Source organism: Anguilla anguilla, chromosome 13 (assembly GCF_013347855.1).
Source record: "Anguilla anguilla isolate fAngAng1 chromosome 13, fAngAng1.pri, whole genome shotgun sequence".
Classification (NCBI taxonomy): domain Eukaryota; kingdom Metazoa; phylum Chordata; class Actinopteri; order Anguilliformes; family Anguillidae; genus Anguilla; species Anguilla anguilla.
In genome coordinates this window covers 30,967,840-30,983,555 of record NC_049213.1, presented here as the reverse complement: position 1 = coordinate 30,983,555, position 15,716 = coordinate 30,967,840, and the positions used below count along the sequence as shown (strand labels likewise).

The following is a 15,716-nucleotide window of genomic DNA, read 5'->3' as shown; positions in this document are numbered from 1 at the left end:
TGCCATCCTTTTCAATGTGGGTATCGTCCATCCGATGCCACTAGCACCGCTGGTTCAATTGTGGTCTCATCTGACCATGATGGCATAATGCTGAAGTTCCACTGGAACCGAGGCTGGGATGGCAGTATGTCCATGTTGCTTTTGGGTTTGAGTGACAGCTCTCACTCCCTGTGCATATGTCCTTTGCACAGAGGTCTGTCTGTCCCCTCGTGTCCTGTACACGCTGTCTCTGTGCCACTGCGCAGGTGTACGAGAGCAAGCTGCAGGAGCTGCAGAAACAGGTGGAAACGCGCTCGCTGGTCGCAGAGACCCCGGAGGAAGAGGAGGAGGAAGAAGAGGAAGGTGATGATTATTGCATAGGAGGAACAGAGAGAGTCGCTTGATCGCAAAACACTGTGGGCAACAAGACAGGACTGAGCTTCTGATTCCTGTACTATCATGTATTTGCATACAACATGACTTCAGTGACCTTTAAATGTATCCATTCCATTGATAAATGGTAATGTAAACATAATTTAAATGAGTTTAAAATTTAAGTGCTAGTTAAAAATCAGCTTTTACCTAAAAAAAAAAGAAATATATATATACATATATATACAGTAGCATGTTTTCTACACATAATTGTATGTTTCAGGAAGACATGTTGCAAGCTGTGGTAAATTATGTGCACCTACTTGATGCCTGTTCTTTTCAGCACATGTTGAAAGTGCGTTTCACCTGTAAATACAGATTGCAGCAGGAAGTACCCCCCACTTTATATCACCTATTATACTATATATGCACATACTCTCTGATATGGTGTGTATGTATGTAATGTGCGTGTCCCTGTACCTGCCTGCATACCTGCACACGCTCAGTCTGTGATGTCATGTGCTTCGTGCTCCGCTCAGTGCCCTGGACGCAGCGGGAGTGCGAGCTGGCTCAGTGGGCTTTCAGGAAGTGGAAGTACCACCAGTTCACCTCTCTGAGGGACCAGCTGTGGGGGAACGCAGTGTACTTGAAGGAGGCCAACGCCATCAGCGTGGAGCTGAAGAAGAAGGTATTGGTCGATACTGCACACGCACAGGTTTTATCTGGTGAGAATTAAATATTCAAAGAGTACTGGACATTATGTGGTCTGGCATTGAGTTAAGTATGGAATCTTTTTTGGAGTGTTATACAAATTCTGCTTTATCAGCTAATATAAAGAACCTATTTTAATTAATTCCAAGCTGCAGCCCTGATGGATTGGTGTGATGGAAAAAAAATCTATTCATTAAATTTGCTCTTCAGAGCTACAAATGGTGCCAGCTGAACAAAACATGGTAGCTCCAATTGGCAGTGAGTGCTGTCTTGAGGTATCTTATTATAATATTTGTGTTATACACTCACTCTACAGTAAATTATGCCCTGGTTATCATTGTATCATTTTTAGATCAGTGTCCGCTGTGTATAATTTGGGAAATATGATATACTCAGAGTGTGTATCATTTCTGTCATAACTTCGGCCATGTTTGTACTCTACCCCCCCCACCCCTCCAGGTGCAGTTCCAGTTTGTGCTCCTGACGGACACCCTGTACTCCCCGCTGCCCCCTGAGCTCTTGCCTCCTGAGCCTGAGAAGGACCGAGACCCCCGGCCCTTTCCCCGCACGGTGGTGGCCGTGGAGGTCCAGGACTTGAAGAACGGGGCCACGCACTACTGGTCTCTGGAGAAGCTGAAGTAAGATGATTGGTTTCACCAGTCCTGTACAGTCCTGACCAGACCATGAAGATCATTATGAACAAGTAGCAGGGAGACTTGAGCTCTTCATCGGTGTCATTGGTGATTGACTGATATGACAGGCCTGGAGTAATTCATTGAATGTAAATCAGGCCACAGTAGATGATTCATACTCAAACCTTTAATATGAATGCATAATGTACAGATCAGATGACATAATAGTATTACGCAGGAAAATAATATTTGTGTGGGAGTGCTGTCAGTGTTGGTTAGGACTGAAGGGTCAGTGTCATAAAATCCTGGTTGATTTTAGCAGGGAGGAGGATGACAGAGCTATATTTAAATGAGGTAATTTTGACATTGCTTAGGATAGTGGATGAAAAGAATATTCTGTAGTGGAATGAATCTGACAGACTGCTCTGTTGTCTGAGAATGACCCTTTACTAACTGTAGTGTGAGGTGAAATTACTCGGACTGACCTTCGCATTGGGTTTTGATGAGGACTTGTCGAGGAAGTGAAGATTAAATAGACTGTACAGTTGGTTTAGGTGCCCCTGACAGACCGCATGGTCAGGTGTGATGACCGTTCTGTGCTGTCCAATCAGGCAGAGGCTGGAGAAAATGCGGGAGATGTACGACCGTGCCGGGGAGATGGACTCCCCCAACCAGGAGGACAACGAAGTGATGCTGTCGGGGAACGATCCCTTCTACGACCGCTTCCACTGGTTCAAATTGGTGGGAAGGTACGTCCCGCCCTCACACACTGTCTGTCCGTATATTAAAACACACCCGTGTTTTGTCACAGTATTTTTTTGCTGTATTTGTTCAGTAGTTAAAATTTCATAATAATATTGCACTTATACTGCATTATGACCCCAGACGTGGTTTAGCTGCCTCTTGGTTGTATTTACTTATTGTCAAGTATTGTCTTAGGAGATACCCGCATGTAGGAATGTATTGTTACTAAAGAGGTATTGCACTGAAGGGAGGCTATGGGAAAGAATACCTTTGAGTGTCTGCAGTAGTGATGTGGAGTACAGTGTGTTTTCCTTAATGGGTAACACTGACTGAGGATTTCTGCTTCTGGAACATTCTGCCATTGAGACCATTTGCCATTAATCTGCACAGGCATGTTCATAACTCAGTTTTCATCCCAGTTTATGGATAAATAAACCCCTTATCCCCTCCCCCAAAGTTCACCAATGTTCCAAGGCTGTGTGAACGAGCGCCCCACAGACCGCACCCCCTCGCCCACCTTCTCCACCTCCGACTCGGAAATCACCGAGCTGGCCGACGAGCGGCCGAGCGAGGCGGACGACTTCGACGACGAGGCCTTTGTGGACGACGGCAGCTCTGACGTTGGCACGGAGGAAGAGGAGGAGGAGGAAGAAGAGGAGGGGCCAGACATCTGTAGCGATGGCCAGGACCCGTTCTACGACCGCTCGCCCTGGTTCATTTTGGTGGGCAGGTTGGTGAGATCCACAAGGGGGGGGGTCGGTGGTGGGGGGGATGGAGGAGTTAACTGCTTCTGAGGCTGTAATCGAGCAAGCTGCTCATCACTACCTGCTTTCTGGAAGAATGTGGGGATTTTTTTGCCTTTGCAATTAAGTGCCTGTGTTTTCTTTTTTCTTCCCAGACATGGCATGGTCCAAGAAAGTTCTGCAAGCTCATAAATTTACTTTCCAAATTGTTTGTGAAGAAAAAGAGCTGCATTTATTTTTAAGTCAAAGTTAATCAAGTGTTGTGTGAGACATGGTTCAAATGGGGGGGATATTCCAAGTTTAGTTATTACTTTGCTTCTGCCCTTAAAAAGTACAGTTGCAATAAAATCTAACTGCATAGTGTTAAATGCGTGTTGAATACTTTCTTTGAATAAAGCCAAATTCTTTTTACAGCTGTCTTCCCAAACTTTATGAGATGTCAATTGCTGTAGTTATTGCTGTTAAGCACAAGCTACACTCACTTGTAGTATAGATCTGATGCCTTAGAGTCTGTGGCCTCAGGCCTCTGGGTAATTCTAGAAACCTTTTCTTTCACTTTTGAAGGTAAATAAACTGAAGGATTAGAGTGACACCGGCTCAATGAGCCAACGGTGTGTATGGACAGTTACTGAAGTGAGGTTAAGGGATACCGTATGGCTGTCTGTTCCTTTGACCTCTCTGCACTTCCTGGGTCCTGCAGGGCTTTTGTGTACCTGAGCAACCTGCTGTACCCGGTTCCCCTGGTGCACCGCGTGGCCATCGTGACAGAGAAGGGCGAGGTGCAGGGCTTCCTGCGTGTGGCCGTCCAGGCCATTGCAGGTTAGTGCTGCTCAGGAAAAAACTGACACTTGGCCCTAGGGTGCTAACCTCATTGTGGGTTGTAGAGCTGTTTATGCAGAGGCCTCACTAATGGTTAATAAAGGTGGCAGGCGTTGGGTGTTAGCTTCATCTTGGGTATTAGGAGCTGCTGCCGAACACCATTTCTGCTCGTGTGTCTGTGATGAACGCCTGTAAAAAAAAAAAAAAAATTTTTTTAAACATTTTTTTTATTGTTGTATGCTTTACAAACAGAGCTCTTAGTTAGGCAATGCCTGTGAGTTTACTAAGAAAACAGTCTCAATTGAACTATTGTTGTTGGAGTTAATTTGGTACTGTGTTGTATTTAGCTGACGAAGAGGCCCCAGATTTTGGGTCCGGAGTGCGGCAGTCTGGCACAGCAAAGATTTCCTTTGATGACGAATACTTCAAAACGGTATGTGGCGTCTTAGCCGTCAGGGTGACCTCTGGCAGAACTACACTATATAAGTGTGAAAAGTATTCAGTGTTCTTTACTGCACATTAGAGGGCATAACTGTAATTGAAAATACACATATACATGTCAAAAGCTTTATGCATTTAAACAGTGTTTTAACTAAATCTAAATATTTAAATCTTTTGAATATATTTGATACTTTGTTACATGTAGCAACCAAATTATTTATTTTTATTTTAATATCTTAAACCTTGGTAATAATTGGCTATTGCTGCCATTCAAGTTGTATAAGTTAATTCCAAAAAGACATTTAATATGAACAATTTGTTGAGAAATAAAAGCGGCATCCTTTTCTTTTGAAAAGATAATGTTAAACGGAGATACAGTAAATTGCAATGAATACAGCACTAATGTTACATTGGCGACGTGAATGTGCAGTTTATGTCAATTTAAATGAAACTTTAAATTTTATTTGTTATCTCTTGGTTAGCCTGGCTTAATCTGAATACAGTAGTAACTATTCTGAAGTAAATTTCTAAATTTATATTGAACTTTCCCCCCTTCAGAAGGACTGCTCTAGTGCCACCTTGCCCTACTCTGGGTTCTTACAGGAGGAACTGCGCATTGTGGAGGGGCAAGGTCAAAGTTCAGAGGTCATCACACCCTCCGAGGAGATGAACATAACAAATGACATGGGTATGACTTAACAGGCCAGCTTTTTAGGGAGTTACTTCAATTTGTTCTGATAAGGCTCTGCATCATTTAGATCATGCTTTTTGAAATGCTTTTTATTTCATTCATATGGTCATAATTGGGCACATATTTGTAGACATATCGGAATGCTTCTTTTTTCCTGTCTTTGATATTGAAAACAGATGACCTTCTCCCAAAGTCTTATGAATAATACAAAGTATTAGAATGGTTTATAGATAATCGGCATGTTGCATAGAGTAAATGTTATAGTGACTCAACAAGCTTGGCTGAGGAACCATTTCAGACTTAATGACCACTGTTCAGCAAGTGCAGTATAGCCTACTATTATTTTTTTATGAATTATTTAAAAACATATATTTGTGGAACTCATAACAGTGCAAAATATGTTAGTATGTTATATCCCTTATTTGTACAGTACTGTTAGCACCTGGCATTTTAAAAAGTGCAGTTCAGATATGATTATGTGCGCTCATGCGTCCATCTGTGGGTGAACTGTGGTGTCTGTGGTCAGATCTCAAGCTTGAGAAGATGGACACCAAGCTTGGCGTGTCCGAGGGGCTGGCAGAGCAGCTGGAGGTGGGCAAGACCTTCACCTTCCGTGTGACCGTGCTCCAGGCCAGCGGCATCCTGCCCGACTACGCCGACATCTTCTGCCAGTTCAAGTAAGTGCCTGAGGGTCCCACCCCCCAACATGGCTCCACCTCAGGCCCACATCGGGAGATGTGATTAGGTCACACTCCACCACTCCTGTGGCTACGGTTACTGCTGTTTCTATCATTTTAATTTCACCTGGCAAGGATTGGGCTGCAATAGCAACAATGTCAAATGTGGCTTGCTAACTGCTGCACATGGAAAATGGGGACAGTATTATGATGTTGCAGATTTAAAAATGTTTGGATTGATATCCAAAGACATTCTGCACAAGAATGTAAATTAAGTGACACAGTGACAAGCGTGCACCTGCCAAACTTTGCTTTGAATGTGCGTGCTGTATTTATTGTGATTGAGATGCAAATTAGAATACTTTAGTACTTAATCATCAGGATTTGTAAGTGTCAATTAGGAAAAGTTAATGATGCAATCTAACTGTAAAGCTATATAGGGGCGACATAGCTCAGGAGGTAAGACCGATTGTCTGGCAGTCGGAGGGTTGCTGGTTCAAACCCCGCCCTGGGCGTGTCGAAGTGTCCTTGAGCAAGACACCTAACCCCTAATCCCTAACTGCTCTGGCGAATGAGAGGCATCAATTGTAAAGCGCTTTGGATAAAAGCGCTATATAAATGCAGTCCATTTACCATTTACCATTTACCATATCTTCAGTACGGTTTGGCTTCCCACATCCTGTGATGATGTGTGGTATACCCATAATCAGCTATTCTCCTTACCCCTTCTGTAACACTGTTTGATTGACAGTTTCCTCCACGGTCACGACGAGGCCTTCTCCACTGAGCCCTTGAAGAATTCGGGAAAGGGATCCCCGCTGGCGTTCTACCACGTGCAGAACGTGAGTACTGATGGGCGAACAAAAGAGAAAAATGTTTCCTGTCTTTCCTCTGCCTGCCTGCAAATTCATTTTTTAAACTAAGAACAGTGTGCAGGTTACATGCTGGACATCTCACACTCTCTAGTTCCTAACCCTGTGGAAAAGAGTAAGCAGTGGCCTGGGCATTCACTCTCAATAGCCCTCTTTATTCTGCCCCCTGTTGGTTATTGTTCCATTCTGCATATTTGTGTGGGCCCCCAATATGCTGGGCTGTGCAATTGCTGCACTAATTACGCATCACCCTATAGGACACAATTAGCCATAACCTGGGTCACATCACTGCACAAAGAGCAAGTGCCCCAGCTGGACGCCCATCCCATTTACCCATGTTACTACTGGTTTTCTTTGGTGTACGGTGATCTTTTGTACCTATGTGGTCTTAATGCGCCCTGTGTGGTTGTGCTCTTCAGATTGCTGTTGATGTGACCGAGTCCTTCATTGAGTATATCAGGACTAAGCCCATTGTGTTTGAGGTGTTTGGGCACTACCAGCACCCTCCCCTACACCTGTCTGGCCAGGACCTGAACAGGTGAGCATGATCACCTTACCTGCTGACAAATGGTGACCTAATCAATATGTTTTTTTTTTTTAGTTTTGATATGTGGAATTTGTCATGGAACTCATTCTGGTTTTTGTTTTCAGCTTTCTTCAGCCTTCCAGGAAGCACCCTCCCCCAACTATGCCTCTGTCTAAAACAGGTATGGGCTCAAACAGCGATGCATTCGGTTTGCTCCTCCCTGTTCTCTTCTGTGACGGCAGCAAGAACATTTATTTGACACGTCCACACACTCACAGCTGTCAAATTCAGAGGTGTGTCACTGGTCTTTGTGGCTGCGATTCCTATCCTGCAGTCTCTGTCCACTTCTGGTATAGAAATGAATTAAAATGCTCCATTATAAATCATTTGAGAACCCGATTTAAGGGAATCAGTCAGGATGATCATTACAAGACAAGTCAGTATGCTGAAGAGGCAACCCTCCTAGCCTTCCTATCTCTGAATTGAGATTTATGTCCTGTTAAAGGATTCAGTATTTTAACCACGTTTTCATTTTGCACGTGTCCTTTTTAGATTTGTATTAATTTGTCACACCCTGTTCCATTCTTGGGCCAAATAAAACACGATTGTTCCTTTTGTGTGTCTCATTTTCTGCTTCTTCTTTTCCTTTCCCAGTTTTCTGTCCATCTGGTTACCAAATGGTGTTTCCTTTTCTCTTTACAGGGCCAGCTTTTAACAATTTTCAGGAGGTTATGAACTTTGGAATCACAAGCATTATGGAATTAGTGATTTACTGTAGCACTAGTATGTTACATAAAAACCAGTCTCTACAACGTGGATATAATATTTATGTATGGTCATGAACAGACGCATGATGTAGAGCTTATTGAGAGGCTATGAATGCTACATAAGGTTTGATGCTGAGTACAGACCCATTCTAGCTTACTATGCTCATAGCAAGTGCAAAAAAAAAAGAAATCCTACTGTGCAGAAGCCTTTTTCTACTCTTAATACTTGGGGAAAATAGTAGCGAAGACCAAAAAATTTATTTTAACTAATTTCAAGAGTGTTTCTAAATCTGAAAGCAGATCTGCTGTCAAACCAAAAAACATTTGGAATTGGGAGAAGCATACTCTTTCATTCCTGTTGGTTGTGGCTGTGTTACTTCTGCTTCTGTGCTCATTTGCGGTGCTTTTGTGCCTACAGTGCCAGCTACGAAGCTGAACGCCATCAGCAAGCGCGACCTGGGCCAGTGCGTCAGCAAGTACGACCTGCTGGTGTGGTTTGAGATCAGCGAGCTGGAGCCAACCGGAGAGTAAGCCCCCATCACACCGGGGTTAACTGGGGACATAGCGCACAGACACCCAGCGCACATCTGGATCACTGCTGGCTATGTGCAGCATTATCAAATGAACTGATGCTATATTTAATGATTTCTCTGAAATGATCTATTATTTTTTATCTGCAGGAATGTGACTGGGGAAACATTGCTAATAAAATATGTACATACCTTTGTTTTTTTAAATATAATGTTTCTGCTTTTATTTTGCATCTTCTAAATCTGCATCTGTTGATTAAATTCTGATTCCCATTCTGCCATGGTTGTTATTATATAGTAAGACATCTGGAGTTTACAGTTAATCAGGTCTGTAATTGTTCATTAAATAGTAACTATGTGCCATCACCACATTCACAATGAAGTCCTTTGCGATATGCTATGCAGGATAGAACCAGTACAGTTTAGGGACAGAAGGGGATATATGTTCCCGGTTATATGTTTTCATCGCTGTCCTTGTTCTCAGGTATATTCCAGCTGTGGTGGATCACACTGCAGGACTGCCCTGCCATGGAACCTACCTCCTGCACCAGGTACGCCAGCCACAGTGTAGATACAACACTGAAGTTTACACTCTAAGCAGAGTTCTGCTCTGTACCAAGGAAATGGCATCAGTGTACAGGAAAGTCTTCAGTTTAGTGCCTAACCACAAGAAGCACAACATTTTAGCCCTTTTATGTACTTAAGGTGCTTGTATTGGCAGCAGTGTAATGCAATTGCCTGAGAAGGAGCTCTGCTATTGAGCAAGGTAACAAGGTTCAAGGTAGCTTTGTGGAAGAGTTTAAGCTGAATTCATTTTGTCTTTTTATCCCTATCATTTGTCTTTTTTCCCTAAATATTATTTTAAAATAAATATCATAACGTAATGTAGTCATGTCTATCTGGTTCAATCGTATTGAATCACACGAATGAGAAAGCAGATGCTATGGACAGGAAGTGAGGTAGAGCTGTGTCCTCTGCAGGGAATCCAGCGCAGGATCACGGTCACCCTCATTCATGAAAAGGGCAGCGAGCTCCACTGGAAGGATGTGAGGGAGCTGGTGGTTGGTGAGTGACCTCTATACGAGTCTCACATCCAGTCACTTCCTGTAGCATTTAACCCTTTGAAGAGTAGGTTTTCCGGAATGTTTTTTTTATAATATTTTTTTTTTCTCCTCTCCCCCAAAAGTCACTGTTCTAGATCTCTGTGTGATTGTTGCTTCAGAATTATAAGGTGCAGCTAAGAATATTCAGATTGCGTAGTTGTGATCTTACACCTTAAACGGTTAATGTAAAAATTAAGGTAATGAATTTCTTTTCGTTGCATTTGTTTTTTTTTTAAAGGTGTTTTGTCTTTTTGTTTTTTTTCAAGGGCGTCAGTGTTCTCTGCTGATGAGGTTAATAGACATGACAGTGTGTTATTGTGGCGGGGATGCTTGCCAGTTGAACACCGCAGGTTGTGTGTGTGTGGGCGCGTGTGTGTGTGTGTGTGTTTACCCCTGTGTACATGCGTATGATCTTCAGTTCTCATATAGTAATGTCACTGGCTTAAAGGGAGCTGGTATAGAGAGTGGACTTTAGAAGCTGACCTGTTTTATGAATTGATTATACAATTAGGTCTGCAAGCGTCAAAATAATGCCCGCTTAGCATCACTCCCACCCTCACATTTCCAGAAAGCAAACCTGCTTCATTTTGTTCTTGAGTGTCTCTGAACTAATGTTTTGTGTTAAGGTCGGATTCGTAACAAGCCAGAAGTAGATGACACAGCGACAGATGTGGTTCTGTCTCTCAACATCATCTCAGCCAAAAACATGAAGTCATCCCATAACGCAAATAGGTATGGTTTCCGAAACAATATCTCTACAGATGGTCTGTATATGCACACCCATCTTCAAAAAGAAATAAAATCTAATTTCATTTAAAAACATAATTTCGAAAATAGGAGAAGAAAATTTTGAGATTATTTGAATTTGAAATCATTATAATAAACTGGTCAGGGGAAAAAAATAAAAATCTTTTTACAGATAATTTTATTTCTAAATGAATCACTTTTGCCACTGTATATTAGTGGTGTATGGGAACCAGAAGGCTGTATTTGCAAATGCACAGAAAGATATGTTTTCTTCCTGAAAGGGTGACAAATGGTATTAGGGAAATATGTGGAAGATGATTTTGGTTGCAAAAGTGTGCATTAAATGGGAAATGAAACAATAGTAATTTGTTGCGCTCAGTGAAACGTGTGCTGTATCGCATGTTGTGACGGATGCATTCGATTAATATCAGTGCAAGTGGCTGACTGCTTTAAGAGAATGAGCATTGCTCATATGAAAACGTTTATAAGGATTTTTACAAACTGTATCATAAATCCTGCCACTAATTAGTGATAAGAGGGAACCCCCAGAATGCACTGAGCTGCCGGGTGTTCTTTAATTAATGTTTTGATCTTTTATTAGAGCAACATCTGTTCACTGGTTCACATCGAGTCAAAAATAAACGGCACGTGGCAGCACCAATTAAAAATGGTGTGTTTTCCTTTTTGCCGGGGAATAGATTGTACTTTCTCCTCACCCTGTGGCAGGTGTGCTTGCATTCACACCTCAGTGTGGGTTAGCTCCTGCCGTGATAGACAGCTCCAGGAGAGAGATAATGAAAGCCAAGCCAGTTAGGATGCTCTGTGGGTGGACCAGCATGCCCTCCTGGGTGACATTTGTGTGAATATCATCTGCTCGAGAGCTGGGATTAGCTGGCATGTGTCTCTCCATTGCAGCCTGCACATGCATGCACACATGTAAACAAACACATGTTCATAGACAGACACGCTTCCACGCGCGGTCAGGAACAAACGCAGACACGTGCAAGCGCACCCATGCACGTGCACATAGACACATACGCGTACTATTCTAAGTAAAACAATCTTCTGTCAGACTCGGTTATTTATGTTCGTGAGTCTGTCTGTTTTTATATTTATTCATTTTTATACAAAATTTATTTTTATATAGTGCAAAAATTGTATTTTGATACAGTGCATATCAGCTGTGCCTGTCTTGACACCGCCGATGTGCATGTCCAGTATCTAATGGTATAATTCTGCAGGTTTAGGCTTCGGTGAAGAATCGCTGTGCTGTTCAGGACTTTATAATGCTTGTGATTTGTGGGGACATTTGAGACCACAGTGGAGTCGCTATCCTCTGACCCATTAACCAGGGTTCTTATAATGAGATTTACTGGGACGCCTAAAACTACCTGTGTTGCATTGTGCCTTCACCCTCTTCTTAATGTTGCACTTAAATTAGGAAGCCAGTACCAACTGTCATATTAGTATTGTTCTGCATACAGAACACACACACACTTATGATGCAAGTTTGAGTTAGACTGCAGTGGACTCTGTATTTAGCCAGTAGCCCGAAAAGGAAGGGTGGGAAGGCTTCGCCCTGCTGTGGGAGGGCGGGATTAATTTGGCTGGTTTCCTCAGTCCCCCACTGGGCGGAGAAGTGCACACACAAGCTGTGGTGCTCCTTGCACAGTTACCGCTGGCACAGCGGTGCCTTTTGAGGCACATATGCTGATTGAAAATTGGGGAGAGAAAATTTTTTGTAATTTTAAAAAATGTGAACTGAGAGACATTAATTTCTACTTCTTTGAGGACTGACGTGTCTGTGCTTATTGCCATATCAGAATGAAGGGTTTGTGTGCTGTTCTTTGTGGAGAGAATAATGTGTCTTCTGTTGAATAAAGGAATTCCTTTATTCAAAGATTATTGTATTTTATTTTCTATCATACAGGACCTTCTACCGGTTTGAGGCTGTGTGGGACAGCTCCCTCCACAATTCTCTCCTGCTCAACCGTGTGACTCCCTATGGGGAGAAGATCTACATGACCCTGTCTGCCTACCTAGAGGTGAATCTTCAGCTAGCATGAGGCCACTCCTATCTTTTATTTTAATGAGTTAACATAAGTGCCACCAAGGTCTGTTTTTCTGAAAAGTATCAGTAGTTTACCCTAAAACATTTCCAAGTGAATCATATCCAGTTGACGTGTATTTAGTCAGTTGTACCCAAGTGAGGGGCCCTTACACCTTATATTTATAAATTATTGGTGAGCCCAAACACTGCTTTTGTAGCATACATGCCAACTTTTGTTCCCTTTGTGTTTCTAGTTATTCAGTCATTGACAGTACTAGGTGATGGTGCCAGGGTAGAGAGGGTTTCCAGATCACGTTCCTTGCAAGCTTACAATCACATACTGTATTTACTCCTTTCACAACAGTGCATATTCTCACCTTGTGTGGAGTTTTCTCAGTATCGCAAACCTGACCACAGTGAGTTATCTTTCTGTTGTGCTATGACCGCTGTGCGTGCAGTTCTAACGCAGGCTCTTCCCGCAGCTGGACCACTGCATACAGCCTGCCATAATCACCAAAGACGTCTCCATGGTGTTCTACTCCAGAGACGCCAAGATCTCCCCGCCTCGCTCACTGAGGACCCTGTTCAGCAGCGGCTACTCCAAGACGCCAGAGTGGTATGACCTCATCTGTCTGGCCTGAGCATATTTCCTTTTTCGCTCTCTCTCTCTTCCCTTCTCCTTCCCTCTTTCCCCCTCTCTCATTCTTTCTGTGTTTCTCTCCCTGTCCTCCCTTCTATCTCTCAGTCTGTCTTTCTCTCCCACACCACACTTTATTTCTCTTGACACTCTTCTCTGCCTCTAACAGCAACAGAGTGACAGGGATCTACGAGCTGAGCTTGTGCAAGATGGCCGACACAGGAAGCCCAGGTGAGTCACCGGACGACGGTTACACTGATATGATTTTTCTCTTCTGGTTCCCTAATTAATTCCTGCATTTTCGTGCTTCCCGCCCCAGGGATGCAGCGTCGGAGGAGGAAGGTGCTGGATACCTCTGTGGCGTACGTGCGGGGCGAGGAGAACCTGGCCGGCTGGAGACCTCGAGGTGACAGCCTGATCCTGGAGCACCAGTGGGAGCTGGACAAGCTGGAGCAGCTGCAGGAGGTGGGCACTGCACCAGGGCAAAGGGTCAAGGGGCACAGAATGAATGGGAGCTCTTCCATTTCACTTGGTTCTGTTGGTATGACAAACACATTTGTGTAGCAAAAGTTTCTCTCTCTCTAATATAATTTAGACAAAAATAAAAATGATTGATAATGATAGTATGTATAATAATAATAACAATATTGTTGTTATTATTAATAATAATGATAATAATATTAATAATAATTTGGTGTCGGTCAGTGTCCCTCTGAATTTGGCAGGTTAATATGTCCGATGCTGCAGCTCTATAGGGCCTTCCCCAATAGGATTATATAGGATTAGGAAGGATTATAGGATTATATAATATGTCCTTCATAGTTAAAATCATTTATTAAAATATGCTATATGCTTATTTTAAAATATTTTTCACAGTTTTATGTGTTTCTTTGTCTTGTTTTTTGTTTTTTTACTTTCTCAATCTTTCTGTCTCTGTCACTTGATTTCAAATTCAGATCGTGTTATTGGCAGGAATCGCGTCTGTAAATATTTCCATAGTGTGACAGCAGCATGTCCGCAAACACAGACGAGCACTGGGTAAATACTGTACTTACATACTCTCTGTAAATAAAGCCGCCCGCTCTCTCTCCTCCCCTCCTCCTCTCTCAGGTGGAGAAGACCCGGCACCTCCTGCTCCTGCGGGAGCGTCTGGGGGAGACGGAGCCGCGCTCCCTGAGCGGCTCCCTGTCCCCCAGCCTGAGCAGCGACTCCCTCAGCACCTCCACCAGCATCTCCTCCCAGATCTCCAACGCCACCTTCGAGAGCGCCCTCACGCCCAGCGAGAGCAGCGGCTACGACTCCGCCGATGTCCAGAGCCTGGCCGACCGCGAGAAGGAGCTGGCCACCAAGGTGGGGGCTCATATCCCCCCCCCCCTTCGCTCACGTGTCACTTATGACATCACTTCATCACTCAGTCGATCAGTCAATCAGTTGATGCTTACTTTGTACAGTGTCAGTTCTAAACAGATTGGCACACTGCTCTACATTTGAGATTTCCCTGGCGAAATATAAATGCGGTGTGAAAATCTAATCTAAAATTAAGTCAATGCAAGAAATAAAAAAAATAAAGTAAAAGAACCTTGAGAATTACTCCCTGACCCCACACTACCCCTTAATAGAGGTGTCCAACTTTAATTCCTGGAAAGTAGTGAAAAGCTAAATATTCCAAGAACGACTAGTTATTTCAGAAATTAAAAAGAGGCAAACATGTATCTTTCTTTGTTGAAGTCGTGTGCTTTTTTTAGCATTTAGTTTGCGTGTTGCGCACGAGACACATTGTGCTCTGACCATCTGCTGTCATCCCGCAGTGCTTGCAGCTCCTGACTCACACCTTCAACAGTGAGTACACCCAGGTGTGTAACAGCATCAGTGACTGCAAGGTAAGGAAACGACAGGAGGCTGCCGGTATGAAGCCTCTGCATGTTCAAGGAGAATGATTGTGTAATGACTCTGTTCTCATTTTAATGATCAGTACAATAAGACCGTTACATGTAAAAATGTAGAACTGTTGTTGTGGATCCTGATATTTAAACATGGTGATTATTGTATGGTACTTTCTCATGGGCCAAGGGCCTGTTTTTCTTTCTTAATGCTAGTGCCATTAAAATACATTCTGCAGGCAGGTATGGCTTGGTGAAATTTGCAGGCCATGTGAATATTATTTAGTTTAGCCACATGGTGGTGCTATAATAAGCAAAATAAATGCAAGGCTTTGAAAGGTCAGCCCCCATGTCCTGTTTGGCCTAGATTCTTGAAATATGATACATTGTTCCCTCTACAAATTTAATTCAGGGACCTACATCTTCTGGCATGCTGAAATATCTGTCATTTCACATTTTTTGAAAGTCCTTTGTCATGTACAAATTTATTTATTTTTGTTCTTGGCTAATTTAAATAAAATTTGAAAACAAAAACGAATGTCAAAAACATGCCTACTACATGCAAATTTATTTGCATTCAAGTCAGGTCAAGTTTGACCATGACAGAAAACATGGTGGACACGAGAGATTGAATATTCAACATTTTCGGCCATTTTCAACATTTCAAAAATAATTGTTTGTATATGATACATAATCATACTTATCAGGCTTACATTTTTACATTTTGGAGCGCATGAGCTCCTAAGTTGAGCACACCAATGTATCCCAATTAGTAGATGTGCTCCTAAATAATTT

At 42.8% G+C, this 15,716-nt stretch overlaps 1 protein-coding gene across 6 annotated transcripts in view; it reads left to right on the top strand.

The window, feature by feature from the left end:
• The window catches only part of LOC118211129 (kinesin-like protein KIF1B), a 65,558-nt gene that overhangs the window by 46,714 nt on the left and 3,128 nt on the right, over positions 1–15,716 (top strand). For all 6 annotated transcript variants that reach the window (XM_035387999.1, XM_035387997.1, XM_035388000.1 and 3 more), the window contains 22 exons: positions 246–342; positions 891–1,039; positions 1,522–1,700; positions 2,306–2,443; positions 2,896–3,168; positions 3,882–4,000; positions 4,348–4,433; positions 5,000–5,129; positions 5,659–5,809; positions 6,561–6,651; positions 7,101–7,219; positions 7,333–7,388; positions 8,393–8,501; positions 8,989–9,055; positions 9,485–9,569; positions 10,234–10,339; positions 12,285–12,399; positions 12,887–13,020; positions 13,211–13,272; positions 13,361–13,506; positions 14,152–14,391; positions 14,850–14,921. In XM_035387999.1, coding sequence (XP_035243890.1) covers positions 246–342; positions 891–1,039; positions 1,522–1,700; positions 2,306–2,443; positions 2,896–3,168; positions 3,882–4,000; positions 4,348–4,433; positions 5,000–5,129; positions 5,659–5,809; positions 6,561–6,651; positions 7,101–7,219; positions 7,333–7,388; positions 8,393–8,501; positions 8,989–9,055; positions 9,485–9,569; positions 10,234–10,339; positions 12,285–12,399; positions 12,887–13,020; positions 13,211–13,272; positions 13,361–13,506; positions 14,152–14,391; positions 14,850–14,921 — 2,724 coding nt within the window. The remainder of the gene's footprint in view (positions 1–245; positions 343–890; positions 1,040–1,521; positions 1,701–2,305; positions 2,444–2,895; positions 3,169–3,881; positions 4,001–4,347; positions 4,434–4,999; positions 5,130–5,658; positions 5,810–6,560; positions 6,652–7,100; positions 7,220–7,332; positions 7,389–8,392; positions 8,502–8,988; positions 9,056–9,484; positions 9,570–10,233; positions 10,340–12,284; positions 12,400–12,886; positions 13,021–13,210; positions 13,273–13,360; positions 13,507–14,151; positions 14,392–14,849; positions 14,922–15,716) is intronic.